This window comes from Coffea eugenioides, chromosome 9 (assembly GCF_003713205.1).
Source record: "Coffea eugenioides isolate CCC68of chromosome 9, Ceug_1.0, whole genome shotgun sequence".
NCBI classification, from domain to species: domain Eukaryota; kingdom Viridiplantae; phylum Streptophyta; class Magnoliopsida; order Gentianales; family Rubiaceae; genus Coffea; species Coffea eugenioides.
In genome coordinates, this window is record NC_040043.1 from 3,236,510 (window position 1) to 3,261,688 (window position 25,179).

At 35.9% G+C, this 25,179-nt stretch overlaps 2 protein-coding genes across 5 annotated transcripts; both read right to left on the reverse strand.

The window, feature by feature from the left end:
- Nucleotides 1-261: 261 nt before the first annotated feature.
- LOC113781950 (O-fucosyltransferase 15-like) lies at nucleotides 262-6,640 on the reverse strand. Of its 4 annotated transcripts, none has more exons than XM_027327830.1 (10): nucleotides 6,034-6,640; nucleotides 4,348-4,437; nucleotides 4,026-4,116; nucleotides 3,817-3,878; nucleotides 3,551-3,639; nucleotides 3,072-3,192; nucleotides 2,823-2,966; nucleotides 2,349-2,683; nucleotides 1,200-1,440; nucleotides 262-757 (listed from the first exon to the last, which is right to left on the reverse strand). In XM_027327830.1, exons 1-10 carry the CDS (start codon nucleotides 6,406-6,408, stop codon nucleotides 446-448), a joined length of 1,860 nt encoding a protein of 619 aa, XP_027183631.1. In that variant the 5' UTR covers nucleotides 6,409-6,640; the 3' UTR covers nucleotides 262-445. The 4 variants fall into 4 exon arrangements, with proteins under 4 accessions (XP_027183631.1, XP_027183633.1, XP_027183630.1 ...); XM_027327832.1 differs by having other exon boundaries at nucleotides 2,349-2,669; nucleotides 2,917-2,966; nucleotides 4,026-4,122; nucleotides 6,034-6,639; XM_027327829.1 differs by having other exon boundaries at nucleotides 4,026-4,122; nucleotides 6,034-6,639.
- Nucleotides 6,641-8,214: 1,574 nt separating this feature from the next.
- Nucleotides 8,215-16,128, reverse strand: LOC113783811 (protein STRUBBELIG-RECEPTOR FAMILY 8). The gene is made up of 16 exons (XM_027330040.1): nucleotides 15,703-16,128; nucleotides 14,867-14,999; nucleotides 14,711-14,782; nucleotides 14,530-14,595; nucleotides 14,364-14,435; nucleotides 14,212-14,283; nucleotides 13,285-13,356; nucleotides 13,142-13,207; nucleotides 12,977-13,042; nucleotides 12,591-12,901; nucleotides 11,215-11,471; nucleotides 10,610-10,881; nucleotides 10,322-10,457; nucleotides 9,621-9,763; nucleotides 9,279-9,435; nucleotides 8,215-8,882 (listed from the first exon to the last, which is right to left on the reverse strand). Exons 1-16 carry the CDS (start codon nucleotides 15,878-15,880, stop codon nucleotides 8,733-8,735), a joined length of 2,223 nt encoding a protein of 740 aa, XP_027185841.1. The 5' UTR covers nucleotides 15,881-16,128; the 3' UTR covers nucleotides 8,215-8,732.
- Between the last annotated feature and the right edge of the window lie 9,051 nt (nucleotides 16,129-25,179).

The following is a 25,179-nucleotide window of genomic DNA, read 5'->3' on the forward strand; positions in this document are numbered from 1 at the left end:
ACGAGCCTCCAGCTAATAAAAATGTCAAAGGATTGATAGCGTCTCCTTGTTGAACAAAATATATTGTATATAGCGTTTCCTTTCCCTCAAGACTGGAAGGTCATCTTTGTCTGATTGTTCAATTGACAGTTTTAAGACTAGTAAGGCGGACTTTATTGGAGCCATAAAGCAAACGTAACCAGCATCTCATGAACCAAAGGAATACCTTTACCTTGCCCTGAACGGCCCAGGCCAAACTTCCACCCGAGTCCTCGAGGAATCGAAAGCAATAAATAGTCCACTTTTCTCAAATTGAAGTTTGTTTTATATTTTTACACCGAATCAACCTCAATTCTTGGACCTCGAGTAAAATCTGATATCAAAAGCCCAAAAGAATGTTTACGAAAGAATGTTTTACCTACAAATACACTGCCTAAATGTTAACAGAAAGTCGCTAAAAAGTACATCAGGGCTGGTCACTGCACATACACTCTGGACACCGTGGATATCTATATACACTCCGACCAGTAGGACGTGAGAAAACCCTTTTGGTTTGTCTCACAGCCTTCCTCACTCTTTTCTCAAACACGCTCCACTCTATCGTGTTGTTCTTAACAAATATGTCAGCAAGCCTGCGTTTGTTTGGCCGAATTGTTGGCATTTCTCCCCCACCATAATAGATTCTGTAACCAGATACCAAAGATGAAAATTGACTCCCCGAGTCTGTCATGGCAAAATTGTCTGCAGCTGTGCAAGTGATAAAGTCCAGTGCTGCTAACTGCAAATAAATTTTCAAGTAACAAGCCATTCAACAACTGAAAGATGCAGATTGAAAAATATATGTAAATAGACTACATTCTTTTGTTGAAATGCACAAAATCCAACAGTAGCTACTCCACGGTCAAGTCATTATGTCACTCCTCAAGCCGGAAGGTTAAATAAGAAATTCAGTGTTTTATGTTAATTTGAGCTGGTAACCTAGTTCCAAACAAAAGCTGATTACTTCTATGATTAGCTTTCTGCATACCCATCTGCAATTCTGTTTTGCAGAATTGTTTAAAAGGGGTTTAACAACCAAATTTTACATTAGAAATAGCATACACCGTTAGCAAGTAACAACTTTCCGGCAATACAGAAAGAAGAGGTATGACACTATTTGGAGATGCCTTGTCAAACTAACTGGCTAGATCTCAAATGCTAATGGCAAGATAAAAGTTTACCTGAGATGAAAAATTTGCAAATGGTTCAATTTCAGCTGAAGAGAGCAGGTTCTCTTTAGTAACCAGATTAGGAAACAAGGTAGTTAATGCAGTCAATCTTGACTTCCCTCCGTAAATATGTGCTCCTGCCAGATAAATGCGCGTTTTTCGGTTGAAACCAAGGGCTGCAAGCATAAGCACCGTTTCCTCAGGCATCAATGGGCATAATCCTTCTTCTCTGAGAGCAGCCGTGGAAGGTAATCTACAAAAATTTAGGAAAAACAAAGCAGACATCAATGAAAATACTCATCATTTGAGTACATAATTCACCTATGCAGAAAAAAAGTGAAGATATTTAGGATCTTAAAGTTGGGTTCCCTATTCCATCCTCAATTTTTTAATTCAAAGTGCAATTTAAAAAGTTTGTCTACAGGTTTCACCAGTAGAATGTTCTAGTCAAAATGCAATTTTGGCTTCGTTATAGTGTAGTCAAAGAGCAGTAAGGCGTTTAAGAGCAGCCATGTGGAGTCAATACCATCAAAATTTTGCAAGCAATTTCTTGTGGACGTTTAACTTTTACTTGGAGAGAACACCCTTCGTCCCCAAGTCCATCATAAAGGTGCTTTCTATATCAGTTTTAAGGCAGATCATGTGATGAAAAATGTTTCCACAAATGCAAGTCCTCTCTATTAGGTGTAAAGCCTTAGGAATCCCACTTTCCTAGTCCTCTATCCAATTTCCTCACTGTAAATTTGCTTCTTCATCTTTCTATGCAAACTCTGCATTGTACACCAAATCTTAAATAGTCATGCACACAATTTCAGTAAAATAACAGTCAATTAAAGGTCACACTTGTATACTTGCTGGCCATTTAAATGTGCAAACCTTTTAACACATACAGCCAAAACCTTATGAATACTGCCAACTAGTTGTCTCACTTAACCAGTGATGCCTATTCACAAAAAAGAGAGTGACACCCGTTCAACAAACAGTTTCGTACTCCACAGATTCTAACCACCTTGACAGTACATCAAAATGGATAAAGGAAAAAAAGGTTAAGCACTTGAGCTATTGAAAAGATGTGAATACCATGACAAGTCATGGATCAAACATAATCTAATAACTGATTTACTCAGACCAGATATGTAAGAAGAATTGAGTATGGCATACTTTTGAGTCTTCTTTAGCTCTATCAAGGCAGGGAAGTGTTTTTCACGATAAGCTTCCAATTCTTTCTGTTCTTCTTTACCCCCACCAAATTCGCATAAAGAATGTGCCACCATGTCAATTTCAAATCTGAGATGCAAAGCTAAATATCTGGAAGCTTTGGTTGAATGAGATCTTTGCCCCTTCTTTTTGGGTTCTGCCAAGGGACCAAGAAGGTGTTTATCCAAAGGCCCCAGTCGAGACATATTTTGACGCATTCGTTGAATCAGCAAAGCTCCAGTTTCTTGTATTTTAGGTACAAATCTCAGTGCATGAAAATTACATCTGCATCGAAGTCTCTAGATGAAGTCCTTAAATTAGGAAGCAAGGTAGGAAAGAAACGCAAAAAAGAAGTGCAAAAGGTTGGCATTCCATGGATTCATTGCCATGCTAATCCTAGGTCGACAAGCAATAAATGTCAAGAGCCTATAATTTTACCTGCACTTTAAATGGTATAGGGTCAGATGCCAAGCGATTCCCAAATCCAACAAAATGTACAACTCGATTAAGATGTAAAATGGGAAGGATGTACTTTTTGTAAAAACCTGGCTTGGCTTCTTTCACTATATCAGCATCTGAGACCTGAACAATTTCAGACCAGAGTTTCAAGCAACAACATCTATAAGCATTTGGAATTATATTATACATAAGAAACATTCTCTAGAGTTGACAGGATAAGAAACTAACCACACTGCCAATAGCATCCAGATCTAATGATTTTAACTGCTTTGGAAGCTCCTTCACTATCCGAACATCAGGCTTCAAATAATTGATAAAATGATCCTCCTGATAGATATTGCCAAACTGGCTAAAAAATAGTAGAATTATCCCATCAATCTTCCACTTGTAGAACATCTTAAGCATTATGAAAGGACTTTTCCAGGAGATGTCAGGAAAATTTATTGGTTTCAAACAGTGTGTCACTGAAGATAGGATAATGCATGTAAATAAAATTGTTAAAGGAGCAGTATTTTAGAGACTGCACCAGATGATAGACAGAATCAGGAAGGCACATGAAGGAGAAAGTAATAAGAGGACCTTCACAGTGATCTTGTACATATGTATTAACAACTCGTACAAAATCCAAAAAGGAAAAGTCAACATAACAGACAGTAATTATACATATATATCAAGAGGCTTTACATGTAATCAGTAGTAATATTTACCTTGCGTCTCTCCACACACTGCTGTACATTAAGCCCGGAAGAACAAGTGTTGCATTAAGTAATCTGGCAACAGCAACAGCATTGCATATCTGTTTTCAAAAGATTTTAACATTTTAGTGCCAGAGGGTGGCATGATAATTGGAAAAATTAAAGTTGCAATATATGGCTTGAAAGGCTAGGAATTATTTGTGAGATGAACTCCTAAAGAAGAGTTATTTGCACCATGGATATGGGAAAGTAGAAAATGCATCATAGACATAACTTACAGCAACTCGCTGCTGGTTTATGCCACCATTTGCAGTAACCATTATGTAACCATTATTTCCTTCTGAGAAATGTGCAAACCAATTGATGCAAATATTAGCCCAACAAAGGTCTCAAACCCAATAGTTACAAGGTATGTTGGTGATACTTGCAGGGAGGGGTGTGTGCGTGTGTGTGTTTGTGAGAGAGAGAGTGAGAGAGAGAGAGAGACCACTAGGTTCCCAATCGCGCTGATCAGCACAAGGTTTCCAGAATGAAGCATTGTCATGATCCACCCACAAGTCCTTCGGCTCTGGTTTGTTCTGTCCCTGACATGTAGCATTATCAAATTTATTATTATTATTATTATATATCTTTTACCCTTCCACCCCTTCCCACACCCTTCCTATCCCCTGTTGTCAGGCCCAGGATTCAAACCCTGAACCTGATAGTGAACAGAACTCTAAGAGCCTTTCCCCAACCACTGGGAAGCATTTACTTTTTCATTTACTTTAAAGAACTGTAGTGGTTAAGCAGATGTTCATTATACATACCTCAGCTAAGGCATGGGAAGCCTTTGCCAACAGTCTTGCATAAATAGTCTTCTGAGGCTTTTTTCCTTTACCAAGCTTTACTAGTTCCTCCTACATTTGAATAAAACACCTATAAGTTCTCATGTTACTTAAATTGCAGCAAAACCAAAACAGAGTAAATGAAGACTTCCATACTTCCTCCATGTTCTCAAAAGTTATACAATCTTCTAACAGGAAATTTTAGAAATGCTAGGGAAGTTGAAGAAAGTTTATCCAGTTGCCGATATGGATGTCATAGCCCCTTTAAAGCAACAACCTTCAACCCCTCCATTAGGAGTTGCAACCAAATATTGTGGTTTTCCATCCAGTTCACTTCAGTTTTCTGTTGTAATTTTTTGTTAACTGCTATCTAAAAAAATTGTTATCCACGCTCTCATCCTGTAAGGATCCTCACTAATATGATTACCATGCTCTTTAACACAGATGTTTCACAAATAAAAGAGAACATTGACAAGTATGATTTTGTGCTACATGCATTACATATTGCAAAATGCATGCATATAATTACATCATTTGATTTCATGAAAGATGCACTTTTTATTGATATGTTTTAGTAAACTAATACAAATATCACTGCAGGAATAAGGAGGAGGGCAGTTAGATGTCCAATCAGGTCTCTCCTTAACCACCATAGTTCCTACAAACTGGAAGCCCTACCCTAAGGGCTTGTTCTGTTCGTGAGTTATGCCTGACTAAAATTAACACAGTGCTGTCCTGCACTTCGTTGGTTTTCAGACATGAGATTCATAAATTCCTAAGAAGTTTTATGGGATGAAACAATTCCAAAGAAAGCTGACATATATTCATTTTGATTTAAAGTTAGGTGGAACAATACTCAACAATGACACTTTTGCCAACAATTATCAAATGAAAATCATATGCAGCTTTAAGGAAAAGGGATCTTGGGATGAATATCCAAAAATCCTACCCCTAACATAATTAATCCCACTTGCTTCTGCTGGGAATCAAACTAGACTCTAGACCTCCTAAAACTCCCAAAAGTAATAACCATGTTTTCAGAAAGTAAAAGTCCTGATATGATATCCTAAAATTAGAGCCTGTAGAGCTATATGCATCTTTCTAATAATGTTTTCTAAGTTTGCTTAAAGAAATATACTTACTATATCAACCTAAATTTCATCAGTACGTCTCCAACTATTAAATTACCAGTGATCTTCACATTGGACAAATCCATGTTATCTACCTGTAAAGCATAAAACCTACCTAGCATCCGGACCATGGTCCGTGGCTAACGCAGGGGTGGAGATTTTTGGGGGGCAAGAATTTGAAAAGATGCATACTTGGAAGAAGAACCTTGTACATTTCTTCAAATTTCAGGCATGACTACGTCTAACTTTGAAATAATATAGTAACAGAGAGTTCAAAAATTTTCAAAGGAAACATCCAAGTTTTCAAGGGCAAGTGAAGCTGAGCTATTCTCTCATCTTGCAATTGTATGCACCGATAGTCCACGTCCAAGATCAATAATTTTACATACTACAGTAGCTAAAAAGATTGCACTTTTTTTATTTTTCTACAAGAAATTCTCCATTTCTCTTAGCAATACTCAAAATTTTCCAAAATCTACTAACAAATACCAAAAAAAAATCCTCAAAAAAGTTCAATTATGTCGAGACTAGAACTTACCTTAATAGAAACCGTGGAAGAATTCATCTTCAAGTACTTGACCTTAATTCCAGCGGCCCGACCCGGATCTCGAATCCGATAGAGCATCCAAGAGTTGAAGATGAAAAACACAAGCACCAATAGGGCCAACCCGGCTATCCCTCTCCTCTGACACCACCCTCTCCATCTCTTGCTTTTCCGTCTAGACCCATGTGAGAACCGGGTCGCAGATATCGATTCGACTGAACCATTCGAGGTTAATGATGACGTGCTCTGGCTTACGGACTTTCGGAGGTTACCAGAAGTGGAAGCATCGGGTTGTGGGTCTTTAATCATATCCTCTTCATTTAAATCCGAGGAGCCGGAGAAATCATCATTATTACTACTACGGAACATTTCACTCCCCAAAAAAATAAAGAATTTAAGACTTTCCCGAGTGGGATTTTTGTTCTTTTGTTTTTTTGTGAGAATTTAATGCTTTTGTTAGAGTTTCATTGGATAACCTCTTTCTCTTTTTTCTTATTATTCGAAAAAATGGATTTTTGAAGTTGAAAGTTTAGGACAAGGAAAGCGAAAGAAGCGTGAGGAAGTCAGGGGAGGAGACGAAGGCCGAAGCCTCAGGCAAAGGAGAAGCCAATATAATTTATAAGGCGCGAGATGGTGACGTGGGCAAGTGTGCGAACTGGATAAGGTGACTGACCGGTTACGGACTCGGTCCTCAGCTCCTCGGACCTTTTTTTTTTGTTTTTTAGGAATCTTGTTGAAGTACTTGGATAACTACTAGTACTAAGGTAAACGAACTAATGAGCTCAAAATAGAGAAAAACATAACATAGTTTATGTCAAAAACCCATAATCATTCCCTGGAATTCTAAATTCAATTCTTGCTATTGTTCATGCTCTATTAATTTGCCTATTTTAAACAGAATTAGGGCTTACAAGTTGAGTTTTGTACACTTTAAATATTGACTGATATAATTCTTATAACATTTGACGTAAATTTATACTATTTAAGTGTAAATTTGAATTTCTTAATACATACAAGTGAATTGGTGTAAAATTCCCGATTGCACTAAAACTCTATGAGTTTATACCTAATGTAGTAAGAATCACATGAAACTAGTCCATTTTGGACATAATTCAACTTGTGAGGGTCGGATCCATCATAAACTTGCTACAAAATTAGGTTGGAGAGGTGAATCAGTTTAAATTGCAAACAAGTCAACGAAAAATAAGTCAAATAGAAAGAAGCTGTATACTCTACTACTCTTGATTTTAGTTTGACGTTACACTTATTACTGTTTCCTCAATCTGACTTTGAAAATTAGAATTTGGTTACAAGCATAGGGTGAAAAAATGGTGTAAGGTTGGCCAGGTGAAGTTACTCCAAATGGCAGGAAACTAGGATTAAAATGTTGTGGATTTTTTGAACAAATGACAGAAAGAATAGTAAAGTGAAATCATCGACGTGTTGGTCGATTGTCATCATTTCCCAATCCCTCATCGATAAGTTTGGGATCACGAAATTCAATTCCAACTTTATAACAAAAAGTTGCATTAATGGATTGTTGAAAATTATCTAACACGAGTTAATTTATACAGAAATCTAATTTAACAGATATAATAGATTTAAAAAATTATGAACGGATCTAAAATATTTTATAATTACCTTTTAATAAAATAAATCGTTGTAGCTCCATTTCTTTTCGTATATGTTGCAATTGCCAGATTTGGTAATTAATGATTTTAACTCTGCTAGTAATGATGAGATCTGTCGCAATAGATTTGGTAATTCCAACTTTGTCAAGATGCTTTGTCATTTTAGCCAGGGGATTATTTTACATTTTCTACAGTTCTACAGTCACATGCACAAGTTGGAACTGCCAAGCTGTATCCATGTCCGTAATTCCCATGCAAACACGTTTGGTCCAGCCTGTTCAAATTCAGATCTAAAACATCAGGCTTGCTTACACTCGAAGCTCCACAGGGGCTCACGCATTCAGCCGTTTCTTGTTATATTATACTACTATTAATTACAAGAATTTATTAATTATATAACTGCAAAAAAAAATAATAATAATAATAATGAAAAGAAAAGTGGCATCATTGCAATAAATCAACAGCAGTTTCACAATCCTGTAGACTGTTGACGTTACAATGCATGAATCAGATGAAGCTAAGAAAAGTCGTTGCATTCTGAGTAAGGCACAAATTCTTGCTGTGCCAAAACAAGCACAGCACGAGGCAGATTGACCATTGAAGCAATGGGTTATTGGTGGCAGTACCAAGTTTTTGGGAACAACTTACAAGAACTGAAGAAGGGGTTGGACCACTTTACATGACCGTGATTTGTGAAGGAAAATGTGTAGATTTTGACTCCCCCTCATCATTTCTCATAAATCCCTTTGCGTACCGGCGGATGGGATACACATATATTTATATCTTGGAAGAAGAACAATAATATACACAGTAAGTCATGACCATGAGTACAAGAATGGTGGATGAACTGATTCATCGATTAAAATGTGAAATATGTGCCTCAAAATGGAAGGACAAAGATGTGAACTTCGTATGAATCTGTTCGGGCATTTTTCTGTTGTACCTGCCAATAATCAGCTGGTCTGTTTTGCACTTTTTACACAGTTCACCTCTGCCTGGGTGTGTATACAAAATTGCAAAGGCTGGATACAGCTCCGCGATGCCGGGAAACAAAGAGGGCCATTACGAAAAGTCAATTGTTTCATGATCTGGAGTCCTGTATGCAAAACTAGATTCATCGCTAGATCGCCTTTTCACTACACTTGCCCTTTGCATTAACCTTACCAGAGCTTGCACCACTTCAGACATGGGAGGCCGAAATTCAGGTTCAGGCTGAAAGGAAACAACAAAAAAAGCACCGTTCTATTACTTGTGTACATATCGTATTGTCATAACGAGAATTAATGCATTGTACAACATGGTGCCCCGAAGCTAGTCCCACAGGCACCAATAATCAACAAAGGCAGAAATCATAGCTACCGACACAAGGTATGCGTTACACGATTTACACAGTAAGTTTAAATATATTACTTTACTATGTTTCCCATGATATCTTTAGTAATCGCTTACTTCTTACTTAGTTGTATTCAACTATGCTATCTCTCTACAGAAAAAGAAAGTTGATTCAGTTATTGTGCTTAATTACATCATGAGTGCCCTCGTGCCCAACGTGTGATTGTCATTAACTCAATAACCATAATGGAAATTCCTCCTTGAATAACACTGTACCTGAACACAAAGTGCAATTATATCAGCAAAACGAGACAAAGACTTTGCAGGATACATCCCATTAAGAGCAGGATCCACCATTTTGGCCAAGGCATCTATATCATGAAGTTGAGGAGTGGCCCATCTCACAAGTGACTGTTCTGTTCTTGGTCTTGAACTGTAATACAATAAAAGTGCACAGTGAAGGGAAAGAAAAGAAAATCTGAGCACAAGAAGGAAAGCCAAGGAGTGGAGTAATCATCAGAGAATGGAAATGAGGTCATTCAGGATGAAAAACCAAGGACTGCAGAAATCACCAGAGGATGGAAATGAGGTTATTGTTTTCTGAAGGATCAAGTTTACCTATCAAGTGGCTTTCGACCTGTCAGGAGCTCCAGCATTACCACACCAAAACTGTACACATCACTCTTAATAGTGTATATTCCAGATAAGGCAAACTCAGGAGCACTGTAACCAAATGAACCAACCATTTGGGTCGATGAAACCTATTGAACATTGCAGTGACGAAATTTGTTACATCTCTGGGTGTATTCTAAAAAATTATCCAGGACAAAAGTCATCATATAGCTGAAAATGTTTTTGCTAGCTTGGAGAAAAGGAGGAGCTGAATAATAACAGACAGAAAGTCAGAAAAGAATACATTCATAATAGGTAAAATTAATTAGCAAGACATGAAGAACAAACTGAAAGTCTTCAACTGCTTGTGCCCAAACAAGTAAACATAACGTCCAAAGAAACAAAAACCACCCTCCATTTTAACTTCCTTTGCCACTGTGCTTTCAATAAGTGAAATAGGCAAAGAAAGTTGCCTCTTATAATCTCACTTTTCTAACTGGATTGGGTTTTCACATTCTTAATCCCAAACCCAGACCAGACACCCATCCCCCAAAAATGAAAAGAAAAGAGAAAACACAACAGGCCACTAAGTAATGTTACAAGAATGGATAGATGACTATCCTACACAGGATGTCATGGATGAAAACTCTGAAAAGGACCCCAGTACTTTGACTGGAACATCTGCATCGTTTAATCCCAAGGATTACCTGTCGTTCTGTATTTGGTGTCAAAGCAGCCAGCCCACAGTCTGACAAGTGAGGAGTGAGCTCTTCATCTAATAATATATTTGCTGACTTCAAGTTTCTATGTACAACAGAAGGCAGACACACTTCGTGCAAGTACCTAAATAAAAGCGGAACAGTTTACGAAAGGCCCTCAGCACATAAATCGTTTTTAGTGAGAGCAAGTGCATGCTTGTTCACTTTTTTTTTTTTTAATTTTTATATATGCGAGTGCATATCTGAAAGATTAATTTCATGAAGCAGATAACATACTCTAGAGCTCGAGCGGTGCCCAGTGCTACTTTGACTCGTGCATTCCATGTCAGCATCTTACTTCGCTCATCAGCAAAGTGCAGCATATCATGCAAGCTACCATTTCCAATATAATCATAAACCAGAAGACGCTGCCCATGTTCTGCACAATATCCTGCCAACTGAACTATGTTTGGATGCCTCAGGCGCGACATATTGGAGACGGCTTCAAGAAAATTATCTTCCTCCTGCAGTGACAATGCTGCATTGTCGATCTTCTTTATGGCCATGATCTACAAGAAGTGAATTATGAAATTATCAGTTAAAAATTATAAAAGTGTAATTACCAATTCATTATATTCACAACAGGCAATGCACATCCAAATGAATGTGATAAATTTGTCCATCACTGAAACATTCAACCACCAGCTGATGTAGAGGGGTGGGAGAAATTTCTTTAAAAAATGCAGTATTTCACTTCAAGTAGTCCAAGAGTCAGAGATAGCACCTAATTGCGATAAAGTAATAATAGGAACCATAAGAATCACATGCTAGAAAAGATAAGCTTTTTGGTTGTCCTCTTAGATGAAATTCTTACTAGCTACAAGTATTAAAATGTGTATCACCTTGGCGTTGGGGAACTCTGCTCTGTAAACACGACCAAGAGAGCCTTCACCAATAAGATTTTCTTGAGTAAAGCTGTTTGTTGCTGTCTGGAGTGTAGCGACTGTATAAGATGTTGCAGTAATAGGTGATTTTGCTCTCTTCATGGATCCATTCCTCCCTGGTATTTTCTCAACCATCACTTTTTCTGCGGGAGGGGGCTTCAAATCCACTGCAGTAGCCGTAGATTTTGCTCTTTGTTCTTGCATTTCCTTGTTAACTACAAACATACCCACACACACAAAATAGACCACCTCAATGCACTAATTAAAGCCCAATGACCAGAAACAGTTTTGTTGCATAAGTTAGGGTCTATATCAGAGGCATGCAACAAGTTAACATATACATGGACTGAACATCAAATTGATAGTGAAACATTAATCAATGTTCAGAAACAAGTATTAAGCCTGATGAAAGATGCCACAACCAGTGGGTTAGCATGTCTTTTGAGACAACAGAATTCCTTCCCAAAGCATGAAAACCTCTGTTAAGTTTATTAATCATGCCTACTTGGAAGCAATAGACTAAAACAGTCACAACAAAGCTACAGATCCTGCCAAGTAATTCCACAATAAAAAGCTAGAAAATAAACACATGTTATCCCCAGGAAATGAAAAAAGAAAACTAGACATGACATATAGGACAACAACTGGTCCTTGCCATAGATGCATATAACAATTTCATGGTATATAACAATACGGAGAAAGGATGACTAAATGTGATGCAGATTGGGTAAACAAGTTAAAGTGACTAAAGCAATAGTTTCTTTGAAGAGAACTATAAAAAGCAACAAGATACAACTTTCTTTCAATAGAGCTATTCCAAGTTTATCAGCATCTCAGGTTGAATTTCTTTGATATGCAAAGACTTTATGACATTAATATTGCTCAGTAGAGTAGCATGATTCCTGATGATTCCTATACAGAGAATGTAACTCGGGAATAACAATCTCAACCATCCCTATTCCAAGAACACAATATCGACATAAAATCCTACAGAACCTAACAATGAAAAGGAAAGTCCTCGTAACCTATGAGCAAAAAGTTGAAATGAGGCATTTTGTCAACTATTTAGCCAAGAGGGTCCAAAGGTAGCATCAGCATAAAAAATTTCCTTGCTATGCAACACCAAAATCAAGTAGAAGTTGTAGTTAGTGAGAAAAGAAAACAAAGAAAGAGTATGAATGAATTTTTCCCAAGGAACCTTGCAAAAATTTGGAATCCTATACAGAGGATCCAGCCAGAACCCCACCAAAGATTAGATGAACACCTATAACATGGTAGATTTTCAAATACTATCTGCTAAAATTTATAGTAAAGGGGAATAACAGGATCTCTACCTGTACTAGCAGAAAGACTTCCACTGGAAGGTCTTGCAGCAATTTCCTTCTTTTTCCCCTTTCTAAGGCAAAAAACAAGTGCAATTAATGCAAGGAAAGCCACGACTGAAGAGCCCAGAACTATGCCTACAATAGGTCCAGCTTTCAGCCCCTTATCTCCATTTCCAGTATTTGGATGTGTTGGATGATTTTTTGAATCCTTGGGTGCGCCTGGAGCTGGAGAAGAGCGGTTCCTAAATCTACCAGGAGGCGGTGGGGTATATGGCGGTGGTGGAGGAGCAGGACCATTGGCAAACAAATTCCCATTGTATCTGTTTCATGCTAAATGTCAAAGGGAAGAGATCTAAGAAGTTTAGCATGATAGGGCAATATTATGGACAACTTACTTAAATCTAGGGATGGAGAGGAGTTCTTGTGGTATCCATCCACTGAAATTGTTGTTTGCAACATTTCTGCATCAAAAGAAAAAGAAATGAAAAGAACACAAGGTATTATGTGATGTAAGCTGGGGTCAACCTTGACATAGTTTCCCAGAAGCCAGAGCCACTTACAAATCTGTCAAGGGCAACCCAACCAAACTATTAAGTGAACCAGTCAATTGATTATTTTGCAAGTAACTGCAAGAACACACACCCCATGAGAAACTTCAGCAACTAAATAGCAAACTCGACAAGGAGCACCATGCAAAACTTACAGAGTAGAAAGATTTGATAATGAGATGAAGGATTGAGGAAGGTCTCCAGTCAAATTGTTGCTGGACAAATCCCTGAGATACATGCAAGTCAGAAAATTGTTTTAGAGAGACAAAACTGAAACAGACTGGTCTGCCAAATAATATGGATGCAAGTCTTTCATGGTAAGGCAATCCCCTCTTTAGTGTACCATAAGATTCTAGCTAAATCCCCTCGATAATGACATTTCCAGAAACTATTCTTCAGCCGGATGTGCACTAAAACTGGAATGTAAACACTGGATTTCAATTCGTTGAAAATTTAAAGATGACCAATTTCAAGCTTTGAAAGTGCTGAAAACTGAATTGTGGTTTATCGCTTCAATAAATATGTGTAGCTGAAATCTGAATAGCAAGATGTTAGAACTTTATCCATTGCATCTTATTCTCTCGTGTATAACTAACAATTTGAATGAAAAATTATTAGAATTCATGATAGGACATTTTATCAACTTTAGTTCCCAAGAACAACAACCAAGTACCATAAGCATGGTATGTCCAGCCAGATACCACAGTTTACTTGCCCATCAATAAATATTTCTGCCCAGCTTCTGTGACTCATCCCTTTTTTAAGTCACCTTACCTATTTGTTATCTAATGCACTTGTACAAAATTAATCTTCTGATGTGTTCACTGTTCCCTGAAATAAGATCACAACGGTTGGACACCTGGGAATTGCTCCTATAGTGTACTGATGGCTGTATTTTCAAGTGGCATGAAGAACAGGTTTCATGAAATGGACTGTACGTACTATAAAATTTAGAAAATTTCCAGAAGTCTCAGCAAGCAACTCTGAATATAGGGCAACAAAAATAGAAGTTCCTATATAATGGTTGCTCCCAAATGTATTAAAGCAACAAGCTGATGATCGCATGTAATTAAATCCCTTACAGCACTGCCATGTCAGAATGATTGTTGAAGACATCTACAATTGATTGAGAGAGCGAATTGTGGCTAACATTCCTAAAGCAAATAGACAGAGTTAGAAATAAGAGAATAAACCCAACATATGCAATTGAAATCGTGAAAGATGTGTCGCTCACAAATAGCTAAGGGCGGCCATGCCAGAGAGGGAGTAAGGAAGATTCCCACTTATATTGTTATAAGCAAGGTTTCTGCAGTGACAGATAACTCATCATTAGCAAATTAAAGAAACAAAAGACACGAGATCCTGCACCAACTTAAAGTTCACTGAATTTTGAAACTTACAGACTCGTAAGGTTTGGTGGTAACTGATAGGGAATTGGATCATAAATCATATTGCCACTCAAATCCCTAAGATAAATAATACGCATAATGATTACAAAGTGAAGTGTCTGTTAACATTAGAAGCACCTCAAAATTCAATAATCTTTAAGCTCATTATTGATCACAGAAACAATAGTCTTACAATGTTTTCAATGACATAAGACTATTCAGCGAGTATCCCATTGTTCCGTTCAGCCCCAATCCAGATAGTTGACTGTCAAAACAGAACAAAGATGCTGATACCAAACACGCACCTAAAGCATGGATAAAAAACTTCCATATCAATGTACAAACTTACAGCGAAACCACTGCAGAGCCTTGACAGGTAATTCCTTTCCATGACTCTGCACACGGATCGCCACCATTGGATTTCCAACCAGTTAGCTGTGGAGGACTATTTAGTACATTGTACAAAACCTGCAGAGCTGTTACTGCAGAAATACAAGGAAACATAATTCAGAGAAGAAGTCAATACTGGAAAACAAATTAAAAATAGTTCTTCCATATTAAGAAAAAAGTTTCAATCTTTTCCCTAGCATTGGCTCTCAAACCCATCGAAAGAACAAAAAGCAAATAAATAGCCAAGAAGTGAATAATCAAGCTATTTATTAAACATCACTCCAGTACATTTCATCAACAACATCTTTCGCAAACAAACAAAGAGCATCGGGTCAATTTTGTAACATTCCCCACGATTTGAAAGAAACTGCAGAACAATTCAAAGATCATTCATGATCAACATATCTTCAGAGATCTTACTAAAGACATAGTTTCGCATCACAAGATTTCTCCATCATCCAACAAAACCAATCTGATTCTTGACATACAATAAACCTCAAATCCATTAACAACCAAAAAAAAAAAAACAGCAAGACAAAAAGCTATCATTTTTGCTGACTTTCATACTCACAGAATACCCCAACCGCCCACCTCCCTCCCAATCCGCTCCCCCTCCCCCTCCCAAAAGCCAAAAAAATAAAAATAAAAATAAAAACAGAAATTAAGAGAAACCCAGTAAAATGCCAGTTCCCCACAAAATGAAGCTCAGCCTCCTAGCAGCCGTTAAAAGTACAGTACAAAAAAGGAAATGAAGAAGAAAAGACTCAAAGAGGTGGTTAAAAAGAAAAAACTCACAATCATTTTGATCAGTGTTTCCATCAACAGCAAGCAAACCAGAGAGAATGGCAACAAGGATCACAACAAAGAAATGCAGAGGGCTCCGAATGCAGCAGGATTTGATCTTTTTCCCGTCCATAAATGACACTACCTCGAGATTCTTGTATTGACAGTCGGTATCTACTGGTATGAGCATATTTGAATCAGTCAAAACACGGCATTCAGCTTAAATCGTTGCGGCCGGGCATTGTTGAGAGTGAGGGAATGAGAGAGATGTGGAAGAAAGATTAAAGAAGAAGCAGAGATGATGGTGGTGCGAAGGTGGAGGATGAGGTGAGGTAGGTGTCTCCATCGTTAAAAGGGGAAGCTGTGAGATTCGAAGCTTGGTGAGTTTATGAAGAGAGAGAACATTAAATATATTACTACTACTGGTCTACTACTACTTAGAGCGGTAGGACGAGTCTGCTTACTGAGGACTGAGGAGGTTCGCATTACATTACACTTTACAAGCTTTGCTGCTTTGTGCTGTTTTGCGTGTGAAGTGAGAGAAGGGATGGTGGTGGTATGTAACTGGCATTGCATCAAAATATAGAAAGAATATATTAACATGTTTCTTCCTTTCTTGTGTTGTGTCGGCAAAAACAGGAAAAAGCTTCACTGGTAGAAGGCAAAACTAACAATCATACTTCCTCTTTTTATTTTGTCTAATTTACAGCTATGTATCATTTTGTTTTTCTATGGTTGAAGATCATTTAGAACAGTTATTTGGATTAAGTGGGTAGCAATTTTTAAGTTGTGATACGTGTGAAATAAAAAAATATATTTATGATGTAAGTAAAAGCAGGCTTGAAGTTCGAACTAGTTAAAAAGTACAGAGTGTTTGCATGTTTCAGTTTGATAGAACCCGCGTCGAGCTTAAATAAGCTTTTATTAAATCTAACTCAAGTTTACTAAATTTCCAAGTTTCAAAGGTTAAAACTGCAAAAATTGTTTAGGATGAGGTCAACGTTTAGGTTTATCAGCGATCCGATTACAAATAACTTACCTAACATGAGCCTATACTATTTAGCAGCCTCAGCTGGAATTCATTACTTACCTTCTTCTGCAGAGTAATTCAATACACTTACCCTCCTATTATGACAACTTAAAATGCATTGAACCAAGTAGACATTAATAGCTTGCCCAATCCTCCTAATAACTTTTATAACAAACTCTACTCAATTTTGTCATAGCTATCCTGGACCTCTTCTTTTGTTTGTGAGGCTTTTCCTAGTAGATTCTTTTTTTTTCCCCCTAGTAGATTGTTAATGTACCATTTCTGCTTGGAAGTACCTGTTTTGCTAGCTTTAAATTATGCAAAAAGATTTTTTTTTTTTGTAAAGGAAGTTTTTGCTGGCAGCACCATCTAAAGAAGAATTAGGTAACATAAATATGAAATAAGCATTCTTTAAAAGTTTCGTTTGGATTGCAATTTTCCATCCCAAAATTTTTACATTTTCTATAAACATATTTTTCAATCACTTTTTTATTTTATATATATCAAATCGTTATGATAAATATTTTTACAAAAACTTTAAAAAATAGCAATCCAAACGGGCTTGAATTGGATGAACATGCTTTAAGAAAAGCTTAAAAATGACGGCCCATTTGGCAAGTGAGTTTTTTTTGTGTTTGTCTAAAATTTTACTATAACTTATTGTAAAAGTTGTAGAAAAATTTTTGAAATGTGTAAACTTTTGAATATTTTGTAAAAAATTTTTTAGATTACTGTAGCTAAAGTTGTTAAAAAACTTATAGGAGATAAACTTGAACAAAATTTTGTTTGCCAAACAAGGCGGACGTGTGAAAAGGTGTAGTAGTTTGAAGTTTGAACGTTGAAAACATGAAAGTATGACGATCGCTTTTTGAAGGTCACTTTCTCCATCTCTAAGTCTCTAACGCACAGCAGAATGGGACGAATACTGGTTTTAAGTATGAAGGAGGGAATGATGAGAATAAAAATTGCCCCTGGCGGCAATGATTATGTCAAAAAGGCCACTGAGGACTGAGGAGAGGACGTGTTTCTTTTGGGCCCTTTTTTGTGTTTTTCTATTGATCCTATACCACTTTGTATTTAGCCACTGCTCGAAGAATACGGACCCCAGGTGTCCTCAAAAATGGCTTTACGGGACTGGGATTATTGGCAGATAGGCTGAAGGGGACTGGCGCTTTGGGGCCTTTCTAGCTTTTTGACAGGGACTAAAAATTGGCCTCTTGTGAAAGTCTAGTCTGGAGAATAATTTATCTGATATGCTTCAACTTTCTACACTGCAATTTGGATGACTTTTTTTAGTGGGGGCAAAGCTGTCGACTTCGCAATTATCATTACACAAATCAAAGCGGAAAAAAGACTAATCATAGGTGTTTGTGTTGTTTGGAATGGTATGGACTTCTTTAAGAATTATGCACAGATGCTTTGACCGCGTGGCTTGCATTTTACGTTCTTGACCTTCACAAATCTGAGAAAAAGATAATAATTTTATGTCCCAAATCAAATCGAGAAGGAAGTTACGAAGAAAGGAATTAGACAACTTACTAGTAAAATTAATTAGTGAGTGTTAAGGATATACACAAATGTTGGATTAATTGATTTATATTGTGATTGAACTTAACTAAGGGTCAATTTGTCATCCCTTGTTTTGTAGGTGTTTTAAAAAAAAATGATAAAAGTCGGATATAACACCACTTAAGGCATACCCCCTATTTGGGATTGCGATTCTTTTAGCAAAAAAATCACTTTTAGCTGTTAAAAGTATTTTTGAGGTATTTGGTGAATATCATTCCATAGAATTAGGAGTGCAAGTAAAAGTTCAAATTTGAAACTTTTAGGATAGCTTTTATGCTTAAAAAAATAAAACATTAAATTTAATCATTTTATCTTATAATATGAACTAAATAAAGAGATAAATTCATTTAAAAATTTTCAAATTATATATTATCCGATACAGTAAATACTTATTAAACAATATATCCAAACAATATCCTTAGAAGTACTTAAACCCTTAATAAGTGCTTTTATGAAAATCTATATTAGATGAAGTATTTAAACTATCATTAATTTCAAACGAGCCCTAAATAAGGTAGCTAGTGGGTGATGGAGCTTGCTGGTGGTGGGGGGTAGGGGACGGGGGTGTTTTAGAGAAATATGGTATTTTGAATAAACACTAACATTTTTTGCAAAGCGAATATAGTAAATTAAAATAAAATGAAAAATGTTATCTTTGTTTAGAACAACTATTAGACATGCCTAGTAGTTGTTTGTACAAACCCAAAAAATACACTACTATCCAAACAAGATAGATTCTATATTTTATGATTTGTGTAGGGCAATAGATGGCAAGTAAAATGAAATTTGAACCGGGCTAGAACTAAATATTTGGTAGAACATTAATTAATTCTCATAATAGCCCTTTTACACACCATCCAAGGATCACAATGCCACAGGCAGCATAGATGGGAAATCATTGAACCAATGATAAACTATTCAATGTAGTAAATGTAACTTTCACTGTAATAATCTCCTTAATTGCTTTCAAAGAATGTCTCATCATCATTCCCTTGGAAGAAAAATTGAATTGATGTTGTCCACAATAAAACTTCTTTTATTATTCAAAAGAAGAAAATGGGAGTAGCAAATTAAGAGATAAAGAGCCTCAAAAGCACCGAAGCAGCTCGCTCTATTTTATATTCCTTTCTATTTCCAATTCCTTTTGAGTTGTACCTTCTTTTATCTTTGTTTGATGAATGTAAAAACCTTAACTGAGAGAGACTGGGAGTAAACCCTTCAATTTAACTCCTCTTTCCAGCATGTCTGGAAACTTCTGAAAAAGTCCTGCAATTTTGTTTAATACTGTAAAGTCTCCCTGTCAAAAAAGATATTCTATTTATTTACCCTAATTCCATGTCAAAAGCTGGCACCGACGTTATAGCGGTGGCTTTTTGTGTTACAATTTGCATCCATTGACTACTCCAGAAGTGAGCTGTGATCAGAGAGCCTTTTCCAATGAAGAATACAGCGGCCAAAGATGAAACGTGCAAGCAGAAAATACAAAAGGAAAACGATTGGTGGAATTTCTTTTGCATTAATAAAGTTGCCCGCCTCTGAAACTGCAGCCAACTGAGTTTATTCATAATCATACGCTCAATGAATATTTTAATGGCCAACTTAAGATCAGATTTTGCAGCATTATCAAGTCAACTAAAGTTTCTTTCCCTAGAAGAAACATGTCAAAAGAAATTCCAAAATCTAGTAAATTCTCCCTTTTTTTTTCCAATATTAGCGTCATTTTTTAGGAATCCATCTTTTGCGTAGACATAGTAATCACTATGTTTAGATGATATGGCACTGGTGAATTTACAGATGTATTCTTTGGATTAAAAATATTTCCCTGTTAAATGTGTATTGAAATTTTAAAAAGTTACTTATTCAAATGACAAGTTTGAAAAGTACGTATTAAATTTTAAATTGTAACTCTTGCTTCGGAATATCAATAAAATAAAAACTTACATGACATTAACAATAAAACGGAAGGAGTAGTAATTAGATTAGACACTGAAGAAACAAAAAGGATGAAGTGACTCCAGTTAAATTTTTTCTTTGAACATGTGATGTTTGAGGAGATACAACCAATGACCGCATTAGTGTGGTGGCCAAACTGTGATCTGTTTGATGGTTCTATATTTTTTTAGGTATTTATCTAAAATTTATCAGTAATTTTTTTATAGTTACTAGTTTGGAAAAAAATGTTAGTATTCATTTGAAACACCTTAAAAAACTCCCTTGCCCCTCTACCCCTCACGTATCGCCCACTACGGCTACCCACCTTTTTTTTCCTTAAAATTGTGAGGTGTTTTATGTGTTACTGTAAATGATATTTTCAACAACTAAAACACAGTAAAAAATTTGGCCATCCAAAAATACTAGAAATGGATCCAAAAATTAGTTGAGATTGCGGGTCCATTCTGCCTAAGCATATGCTTCCACAGTTAATTTTATTTTACGTTGCTTTACCGTGGGAGTTTGTTTCCTCCTCCTTGTATAGCCAAAAGAGAAAAGGGGAACCAAAAAACACAAAAAAAAAAAAGGGGAGACTTACCAAAATTATACCCTAGCTAGACGCACATTTAGTGAGTGTGCCTAATTCATTATTATTTTATTTTTTGGGGAACATAAAGCCTTAAATCATTATGCTTCGTGAGTATAAATCACTACTATTTTGTTTATGATGTTATCCTGGAATTGACAAATATGGAATCTTAGTTTTGATATTGTAAGTTTTTTTTTTTTTTTTTTTGGGTTTGGCGAAAAGAAGAATGACATTCAAGACATTCCAAATATGAATCCTTGGGTGCCGAATCAAGACGCAAACTTTTAATTACTTGCCTTGGCATTAGAGGCAGCATCACAATTATTCTGTTCCAAGAATATATACAATACAAGGCAATAATAGTCTCCTTTCTCAGGTGTGAGCTGTATTAGGTAGATTCCTTCAGTCCCCTAAATTATCGTTATACCAATCGATTCTATGTGGCAAACTACCTAATACCTAATATATGTCTTTGCCATGGATACCAATGTATAATATTCTCTTGCCTGCAACACATGCTTCAGTTTCATTAATTGAAGAAACTAGCAGTAGTTTCTGGCTTGGCTACAATTCTAGTGTGCTCATGGTACGATATCAAGAGATTGGATGGTCTGTTTGATTGTTGTTTTATTGAATTTTTATAAAAAAACATACTATAATAATTTGATATATACGAATTAAAAAGGTAATTGAGATATGTGTTCATGAAAAAACGTAAAAAAAAATTTTTTGAGGGAAAATGGAGATCCAAACAAGTACTATTGATTGAGTCATCTAATTATTTTTGCATTTCGCTACACTAAATTAGCATGGGAACACCTGTTTAGACAATCATTCACTGCTACATGTTTGTCGTGGACTAATGCAACTCCATTATGGGTATCAGAAAGGAAAGAAAAATTTGACGCATGGTCGGTTTGCAGGAAAAACATATCCTAGATAAGATATGGAGGGGCACGGATAAAAACGCTGTGGATTCTCGAGAATTCATAAGAAAACATGAACCCGAGAGGGGATGCTTGATAAAGGGGACCCTTTTATTCAAGAGGGCAGGTCTTGGGTTCCATCATTGAAGTCGCTGCTTCTCAATAATTGAGTCGTTATTGGCAAATCCTAGTCCTACACAAGTCACGTAGCCAATTTTCCATGCATGCGTTAACGTTCTTTCTTCTGAGGCCACTACTTTGCAGCTTCTAGTATTAATTCAATGTCTCCATCGGTCTATTTTCTTGCAAGGTTAATTACCACAAAACTAGTAACATGGACGGGTAGCAGGCACCACTCATTGTCTTGAAACCGTGAGAGGTTGGTAAGAAGTAGATTGAGTTAATTAGTGGCAGAGACTAGACACATATAATTACTTCACAGAATACACAAAAGTAACCACTGAGCCTTGGCTCAGTAGCCGCTAAAAAGGGATTAAATCCCTCTTTGAATTGTAGGTTGAGATTTCTTTAATAACTGATGAAAAATTGGAATTCTTTAACACTATTCTTAGTAATGTGTAGAACGCATTTTGAGTTAAAAGTCAAATTTTTAACCGTTGATCGATGAGATATCTTTTGACACGTAAGTGCCAACTAGTATCAGAAGTTAAGAAATAAGCATTCAAAGGTATAAAATTTGAATTGACTAAGGATAGGTAGTATTCCCATTTCTTGATAGTAAACACTCAAGTCACGAATGATAATTGATTTTCTGCATTGTACAATTCGGCATTACAGTAGCACTCTTGAGTAAAATGGGAACAATGATTCTACATATGGACAGAGGCAATTTTATCAATTCTTTGCTTCTTTTCAAAATACTCTAAGAGAAAGACGGAGGGGGCCGGCCGATGGTAGCATCGAGGTTGTTCAACTGCATCTGAATCAGTTAGCTAATGATTTCTAGGAAGGGATCCTTGCAGGCTGCTTTCATGCAAACGATTCTTCCTAATTAGTCCCCTGATGGGCCCTTAAGCATTAATTAATCTAGTACTAAACAAACCTCATATAATAACGGAATTGTGGGCTTCATTTGATTAAGTATGCGCTGGAATCCTTGCCTTGCTAGAGTGTCAAAGACAACAATATGTTCGAAAAAAAAGAAAAAAAAAGAAAGGAACGATGACAAGAAAAAAGCTGATAGAATCACAAAATGTGGTATACCTGAACTGTTGTCTCCACTTTAACGTTCATTTGTTAAAAATTATCACATTAAACTATAGAAGTACATATGGCTCGCCGCCATGACAGCATTCATCCACTAAATGGATCTGAGAAGAAGGTACGTAATTTGACAGGATGTACTCCCTAGTTCTGAAGGTTATTGTATTCCTGCGCTGGAATGTTTGCCGTCTGCTAAATTTTATTAGATTAATCTTATATACACTAACAGCAGTGGCGGATTTAAGGTGGGGGCATTGGGGGCCCGTGAATTCCTATAATACCTGTAGAATTTTGATATAATTTCAAGTGTACCCTCAGAGTTTTTTTACGAAGAAAGTGAATGAATTACGTAGTCCTCTAAATTGATTCATGAACTAATATTCTAAAAGGATATATGGACCACAAAGTTCTATTTGAAATAAAGCTAAAAAAAGGTTTTTCATTTCAATTTGTTGGTGAACATTTTTTTTGCTTAATAAACTAGAAAAAGAGTAAGTAAAAAATTTTAGTGTTGTTTTTGCTCCCACTGAAAATGTTTTTTTGGCTTCATCACTGACTAACAGTGTATACATTATCAGACTCAGATATATAACGGCTAATCTAAATTTGAATTTGAAATCTAAAATTTGCATATGTATTATGCATTCAATCATAATAGTGTATACAATGCAATGCTATCGTATACAAAATTTACTTAATTTTATATACCTAAAGTAACATGACACACGATGGGTATAAAATATTAGTACTGACAGTAGCATAATGATACCAATTAAGTAGGATTTTATTGAATGAGTTTGATTGATTTGCAGTTGTGTCCGAAAATAATTTTCAATGGAGAAAACAAATTTAAGAAATGTTTTGGCCAAGTGAAACTGATAATACCATGAGGTAGCTAGATTGGTATTATCAGTTTACTTTTCCTGCTTCACTTACTTTTGTGTCAAAAAGAAGACCTAGAAGATAGTGAATCGAGGTGATTTACGAAATAGTTCACGGAGAAAGACCTGCTCTAGATTTTTATGGCTTTGGAATTGACGTTAATTCTACGGAAGGGAACTTCCACGAGCATAAACACCAAAAGGTCAAAAAGACGATGGGAAAAAAAATCTTAAAAAAGCTACCAATATGAGGAGGCAATAATTAAGTGTTGCAATAGTTTAAATTTTCATTACTTTGTTATTCGTGTCTTTTTTTTTTTTTTGCGTACTATATTACTATATTTATATCTTCTTAGGTATTGAATTCATTAGGAAATGCAAATACAAGCTTTATCAACCCATAAGTTCAAATTTTTACCAAAAAACCACCAAGTTGTGATTATAGTCATGGAATTTGTGATTGAGTTTGAAGATCCAAATTGCTTGGATTTGAAATTAATTTCTAAATGAATTCTTTACACATTGTTGTAGAAGCTAATTAAATGGATAGTCTAAACCATCCTAGAACAACACATATCCTTAAAATGAGATATGATACTTGCTACATTATAGTTCTAGTAAATGTAAGACTATCTTTCATCTTCTGTAAATCAAAATTTCGTAGGCTTTTTCATGGCAAATTGATGGACATAGTGGGATAAATCGCAACAAATCTTCTGTCCCACATCCTGTGCCACTCTCTGTCCCACTTTTTATTATATTGCTATTTCTCCTATATAAATATCATGTTTTAATTCTTTTTTATTTTCTTAAAATTCAATAACTATTAATTGAGTAATACACAAAATTTAACAAACTCAAAAAATCAAAATGCATAAAAAATGAGATTTTTTATGAATTTTCTGCTGTATTTTTTAATTTCTATTATATATTGCTTTTTTGAAGTTGTTGTATTTATTTTTTACTTAATTAATAGTTATTGAATCTTAAGGAAATAAAAAAGAATTAAAACATGATGTTTATATAAGAGAAATAGCAATATAATAAAAAGTGGGACAGAGAGTGACACAGGATGTGGGACAGAAGATCCATTGCGGGGATAAAAAGTGTATTGGTATTTCATCCTTTATTCATTTAAGACAAGGTACGTTGCTTGCATTACGTAGATTATTGAGCATGGTTATCATTCCAATTTTCAACCATTAGTTTTTGCACTTTTGTGTATTCAAAAGTGTTATTTTTACTTTTAAGCAAAGAGGGATTTTAGCAGTCTCTCCCTTTTTTTCTTTTTTTTTTTTGAATCAATAAATGGGAAAATACGTATCCTACTCCAAACTT